Source organism: Otolemur garnettii, unplaced genomic scaffold, assembly GCF_000181295.1.
Source record: "Otolemur garnettii isolate 467f Iridium unplaced genomic scaffold, OtoGar3 scaffold00004, whole genome shotgun sequence".
NCBI classification, from domain to species: domain Eukaryota; kingdom Metazoa; phylum Chordata; class Mammalia; order Primates; family Galagidae; genus Otolemur; species Otolemur garnettii.
This window is the reverse complement of record NW_003852399.1, coordinates 27,904,619-27,911,879: the sequence shown is the minus strand read 5'-3', so window position 1 is coordinate 27,911,879 and position 7,261 is coordinate 27,904,619. Positions and strand designations below refer to the sequence as shown.

The 7,261-nt window shown below is 35.5% G+C and overlaps 1 protein-coding gene across 1 annotated transcript in view; it reads right to left on the bottom strand.

Annotated features, from left to right (window-relative positions):
* Positions 1 to 7,261, bottom strand: part of STK3 (serine/threonine kinase 3) — a 276,275-nt gene that overhangs the window by 105,045 nt on the left and 163,969 nt on the right. Inside the window, exon 8 of the mRNA XM_003782452.3 lies at positions 3,124 to 3,249. Within this exon, the coding sequence (XP_003782500.1) occupies positions 3,124 to 3,249 (126 nt within the window). The remainder of the gene's footprint in view (positions 1 to 3,123; positions 3,250 to 7,261) is intronic.

Sequence of the window (7,261 nt, the reverse complement as noted above, 5' to 3'; positions counted from 1 at the left end):
AGTCTAAAACTAAGTAGAGAAAGATAACAGCAAAGCAAAAATAATCACTTACCTATTAACAGCTACAGCTAACTAATGGCAGTTCACTAGCCCAGCACTCATTAGAAATTTGCATAAGGCAAAGGCAGATAAATGGGTAACATTAGAGAGGGGCAAAAACTAGACTTCTCAGAAAACAACCTTATGGTGTTAACTCTGGTTAGTCAATGTTTCTTTTTAGAAGTATTAATAAATATTTTAGTGGGAAAAAATCAGCATAAAGTTCCATAAAGAAACACGGAGACTTAAAAGTAAAAAACTTAGTTTTAGTTTTGGCTCTTTATCAGCTTTGTGAATCATCCTAAATCACTTCTCTTCTAACCTAATTTCATTCAAATACTAAATGGGATAATAATAATAACATGCTTGACCAATCGTATTTTTAAAATAAAATCAAATGAAATAATATATGATAAAGTGCCTCTGAAACTGAAACTGCCCCTTATAAAATTCATAAGAACCACAAGGTGGGAACTGTGGTAGGGAAGATACATATATAGCCAGACATTGTTCTCCAACTTTCTTTCCAGTAATTGCTTACCCCTCACGAGTCATCTAGCTTGATGGTCATAATGATTCTTAGGTTTCTACATTGCTTCCACAGATAACATCACCCTTGTGAAACCTAAGACTAGTTTTTGAGATATCTTCTAGGCCCTGCATTCTGATGGAACAGCCAGCCCACCCAGACCAGTGGCCCATCCCAAGGAACTGACTCAAGTGGTCTTGGGACTCCCAGCCAAGGACTGACTCATCAAAGCTACACTGCTCTGGCTCCATCCTGAACCCAGCCTATTAGCATTCCCAGTTGCATAGCCTTTTGCCTACCAAATTAACTTCAAAAAACCCTTTTCCCCTAATTCTCAGGGAGATGGTATTGAGAACTTCCTCTGTCCTTGCTTGGTGCCTACAGTATTAAATTCTTTCTTTGCTGTAACACCTACAATGTCTGTGTATTGGTTAGCTTCCTCTTGAGCAGTGGTCTATGAACTTGGTAAGAATGCAATAAAGCCACAAAAACCAACTACAAAAATTTCACATTTACAAACATTAATTGGAGAGAAATTAGAAACTAAATGTATCTATCATCACACAGAACCCAGGGTAGGAACTATAAACCCCCATAACAGCAAAAGCCATAGTCTTTACATCTCCTATATCATCTAAATTTAATCATAAACTTATGAAAAAATATCTTTTGAGGATACTATTAAAATTCTGAATGGTGACTTTATTAGTGAAAGATTTTACATTTAAAATACAAGCTTAAAGCATCTGTCTTACTAGATGGTCCATGATTGCTACCAAAAAATAACTCATGTAGCTGCATATCCAAAGAAAACAACTGTAAGTCAGCTCTGAAAAGATGCACATTTCTCCTTGTCCTGGACTACCTTATGATACAAGGTTTAATAATCTGTGAAAAGGGGCTGGGTACTGTGACATGCACCTATAATCCTAGCACTCTGGAAAGCCAAGGCAGGTAGATTGCTAGAGTTCAGCCTCAACAAGAATGACACCCATCTCCACTAAAAACAGAAAAACCTAACCAGCATTGTGACAGGCACTAATAGTCCCAGCTACTCAGGAGGATGAGGCAAAGAAAACTGCTTGAGCCCAAAAGTTTGAGGTTACTGTAAGCTATGATGACGCCACGGCACTCTACTCAGGGGACAAAGTGAGACTTGTCTCAAAATAGTAATAATTATAATAATAATAATAGGAAAAAAAGATAAAAATATTTCAAAAGCATCCCCAACTAGATAACCAGTTTCTAAAATTAAAACTCAATAAATGTCTTGAATTCAGCAATTTTGTGTCATATCTTCTAAAACTTTTTCTGCTTTTTTTTTAGTTGTTGTTTTTTGTTCTTTTGTTTTTGAGACATAGTCTTGCTCTGTTGCAGAGGTTGTAGTGTACTGGCACAATCAGAGCTCACTGTAGTCTCAAACTCCTACTTGCAAGTAGCTGAAACTACAGATAGCCACCATGATGCCCAACTAATTCAAATTTAGCAAAATAATGCTACATGTACTGAATTTCAATTAGCAAAATAATGGTATTTATATACAGAAACTGTAAGATTAAAAAAATTCCAAAGGAAAATACAATGTTATCAAAACATTTTCAATAAGTGAAAAAATAAAATAATATCTGTATTTTCTCATTTTATAAATCCTTGAATACCAAGGGGTATCTGTTTCTTTATTCATAAAAAAAATGACTATTTGAAGCACAATGCAAAAAATAATTAGCAAAAGATAAAACCACTAGATACTATAAAATGTGATAAATAAATTTTATGTTGTTGTTAAAATGGAGTGACACATTAATAAAAAATAAATGGAACAAACTTGTTGAAACTGCTAGATACTTGTCCCTCTTACTTTCTCTGGTAACCTCTGTTCTCCCATGATACTCTTTATTTAAAGCTTAGCTGGAACCAGTTAAAAGACAGTTCCAGGCCTGGCACAGTGTCTCACACCTGTAATTCCAGCATTCTGGGAGGCATAGGCAGGAGGATCAGTTGAGCCTAGGAATTTGAGACCAGCCTGGGCAACATAGTGAGAACCCCATCTCTACAAAACTTTTTTAAAAATTAGCAAGGCCTGGTGGCAACCACCTTCAATGCCAGCTACTTAGGAGGATCACTTGAGCCTAGGAGTTCCAGCTACAATGAGCTATAATTGTACCACTACACTCCAATCTGGGCAAAAGAGCAAGACCCTGACTCAAAAACAAAAGAAGAAAAAGAAAGTTCCAGAGGATATGACAAAAAATTGCCCAAATTTAAGACATTTACTCCACAAACTCAGAGTTAGTGTCAACTGGATACTAATTCTGTGCAAGATGTTTGTGCAACCCTAACAAACATATCAACATTATATTCAACTAATCATTAATTCTTAATACATCAGAAAAGGATAGCAAACATTCAATGCAAACAAAATCTATTTTGAGATTTAACTGAAGAAACACATTTTGCTTGTATAATAAAACAATAATTGCTATTAATATATTTAAAGAAACAAAATTATAGAAAAATGACTCAGAAAAACAAACTTTTTAAAGGTAATTACAGACCGAATTTTCTTCTTCCTCTTCCAATTCTCGCTGCTGTTCTTCATGTCTTTTAGCTTTGATCTCCATAGCCTCTGTGATAAGGTCTCTTAATATTGATACAGGTTTTGCATTCTTGATAAAGGGATGCTAGAAAAGTAAAATTCAATGGTATAAATTCAAAAGATTTGGGGAGATATAGCTAACAAATATTAGAACATGTAAATGTTAATCAGGATTATAGGTTTCAATCACTGTGTTTTTAACCACAATTAAATGCATTGGTTAAATGAAAGAATGTGTCACCTGCTTTAGAAGGAAAGATTTTGCTTTTAGGTTTTTTTTTTAATAAGCACACATAAAAAAATGCAACATGTCAATAAAACTACATTACCGTTAAAGATATAATTGTCCAAAGAAGTATACATTAAATAGTAAAAAAGGTAATAAATTTTAAGGAACAGATTGTTGATTTCCATTTTATGTGAAAAATAAATATTTTGGTACTGAGTTATAGAATTTAATTAATTGGATAAGCTGACAGCAAAAACTAGTGATATAAAAGAGAACAATTGCTTTGTTCTTTTACATGTTTTTCTATTTTATCGTGTCATGAATAATTTAATCTTTTCCAATGAAAACAGAAGAATATTTTTCAGTAAATAAATACTGCGTCATTTCTGTACTATATACAAAACAATTTGTCACTTCTTTTTAAAATATCATTATGATCTAGCTAAAACAGCTGAGTTTTCTCCAATCCTGATAAGCTAAAGGGAAGCCACCAGAATAGATCTGGGTTTTTAATTGCTTTCTTATTGAGAGAGAGGGACATGAGAGAAAGAAGGAGAGGTTATAAGAATAATTTGGGGGACATAACCTTATCTGGGGGAAGAAACATAGCTTCAAAATGCTATTTTCATAACTACTTAATCAGTACATAGGTACTGTCTGGTAAAAGCCACCCAAATTATTTCAATAAAAATAAATAAAACGTAGGACAGACCCAGTGGCTCATACCTGTAATCCTAGCACTCTGGGGAACCAAGACAGGAGGATCCCTCACTCAGGAGCTCAAGACCAGCCTGAGCAAGAGCTAAACCTCGTCTCTACTAAAAGTAGAAAAATTAGCCAAGAGTCATGGTGAGTGCCTATAGTCCCAGCTAACTCAGAAGGCTGAGGTAAGATTGCTTGAAACCAAGAGTTTAAGGTTGCTGTGAGAGAGGCTGATGCCATAGTACTCTAGCCTGGGTAAGAGAGTAAGACGCTTGTCTCAAAATCAATCAGTCAATTAAAAATATACTTGAAGACAAAAAAAAAAATGTAGTGTTAGGCCTGGCACGTGTAGCTCAGTGAGTAGGGCACTAGCTACATACACCAAGGCTGGCGGGTTCTAGCCCAGCCTGGGCCTGCTAAATAATAATGACAACTGCACAGCAACAACAAAAAAATAGCTGAGTGTTGTGGCGGGCACCGGTAGTTCCAGCTACTTGGGAGGCTGAGGCAAGAGAATCGCTTAAGCCCAAGAGTTCGAGGTCACTGTGAGCTGTGACACCACAGCACTCTACTGAGGGTGACCTATTAAGACTCTGTCTCAAAAAAAAAAAAAATTAGTGTTAAAGAAGCAATTATATTATAGATATTGGCAAGAGGCTTTAAAATAGTAAATATATCATTTGGAAACACAGTGAGTGAGAATTTTGCCACAGAAATACCAAGATGATTGTATAGAACAAATAAATTCTTATTTTCTTTTTTTGAGACAGTCTCACTATGTTGCCCTTGGTAGAGTGCCGTGCAGTCACAGCTCACAGCAACCTCAAACTCTTGGGCTTAAGCGATTCTCTTGCCTCAGTCTCCCAAGTAGCTGGGCCTACAGGTGCCTACCATAATGCCAGCTATTTTTTTTTTGTTGTTGTTGTAGTTGTCACTGTTGTTCTAGCAGGCCCGGGCTAGGTTTGAACCTGCCAGCTCTGGTGTATGTGGGGAGAGTCCTAACCACTGAGCTATGGGCGCTGAGACTGAACAAATAAATTCTTTTATAACAGTTATAGAATAATCGCTCTATCTGTGGGGATTAATTAATGTATCTGTAGGGGAGATTAATTTAAAAATCCATAGTAGAAACTCCTGGTCATATAGCAAAACAGAGTTGTGGCTGGACCTACAGCTACCCAGATAGATCCCATATTTCTCAACTTTCCTTTTAGCTAACCAGAACTAATGCCAAAGTTCTCACCAATGAAATGCGAGCGCAAATGTCTACTTTCTAGGCTGGGCCATAAAACATTGAGTGAATACTCTTCCATGATCTCTTCCCTTTTTGCTAAGTTAGAAAGCAGAGGTACTTGCAATGCAACTTCAAACAACTATTACATATAAAGACAGTGCCCTAGAGGATGGTAGAGTAACAAAAAGGAACCAATACTCATCCTTCTTTGCAATTTTTTGACAAACACTAGTAGAAAGGTGTCTCACACATACACACACACACACACAAAATAACCTTGATGATGTATTCTTTGAGGAATAAAAAACATTTTTAAAAGTATAATATGACAGAGAAGTTATATTCATGATGGGTTAGCATGATTCTGAGATGGTAAAAATAGAAGAATGGGTGAGGTAATTAATCATAGATGCTTCATATGTAAGAAATACATCATTCTAGGAAGGGGAAAGAATATGAGCAACACGAACAAAGACACAAAAATAGAGGATGTATGTCAGAACACAGTAAAAACATCTGCCCAGTCAAAGCAGAAATACCATTTAGAGAAATGGTATTCTGTGAGTTTAAATACAGACAATAGTCAGGCAAGAAGGATAAATGTTTAGGATGAGAAGCCTGGATTTTGTCTGAGAGCGATTTAAAATTACAAGACAATAATGTAAGGAAAAGAATACCTTGGTAGAATAATCTTGTAGCAAAGTTTAGAAAATGAAATAGAGGGAGAGGAATTTTGATAATATAGATATGAATTATTAAGAACCAAAATTCAAAAAAACAGCCACCAAAACAGCGAAGTAACAATAAATCTGACCGAAGAATGAGAAGGATTTAGTGACTGTTTTTATATTAACAAAAGTGGAAGAAAACCAACACTGCAAAAATTAGGAGCCAATAAAATGGCATTTCTTTATGTAGAAATTTCAAACTCAATCTTCTCAGAGAAAACTATGAGCCATGCCTCCAAGATACAGTTATTAAGAAATGCCAAAGTACATACCAGATTCAGCCATTCTACTCCAATCTTGCTTTTATGCAGTTCATGGTGAACTGCCTACAGTGTTTATGCTACTGTGATTCTGTAGAGGTTAATGGTCTTAATCTCCAAAACTTGGTATGTCCAATATCATTTGTACTCATGCTTTCTCCATATAACCACTACAGATATGATTTTGACCAACAAAGAGGAATTGGCTAATAAAGTTAAAAGGGTAGTTCAAGAACAAAACCATATTATTTAAGTACTCTTGACAGGAAGAAGAGAAATTTTATCAGACACATTGCCAGATTTTTAAGTATAGGTAGTCCAGACTTATGCTGGAGATAATCTTCTGAAAATAATGGAAGATGAAAAATGTATTGAAATACACCTAACCTACTGAACATTATAGCTTACCCTAGCCTACCTTAAACATGCTCAGAACACTTACACTAGCCTAGATAGGTGTTTTGTAGAAGACATGGTAGGATACAAAAATGCAAAACACCATATCCAAAAAATGCTGGCAAACAGTATACTAGAGGACGGGTTATTTATCCTTGTGGCTCACTGTTACCCAACATCGTGAGAGTATCGCACTTCACATCACTAGCTTGAGAAAAGGTTAAAATTCAAACTTTGAAGGATAGTTCTCCTGAAGGCACATTACTTTTGCACCACTGTAAAATGTTCTAAGTCAGTGGTTCTCAACCTGTGGGTTGTGACCCACAGGAATTGTATTAAAGGCATTAGGAAGGTTGAAAACCACTGTTCTAAATTAAACAATTTTAAGTAGGGGATCAGGTCCGTGTGTGTGTGTGTGTATAGTTGTCTATTTTTATTTGCATGCAAACTTTACAACCACTCTGTATGTATGTATGTGTCTATATGTGTGTGTGTGCGTGTGCATATATATATACATACATACATATATATATATATATATATATATA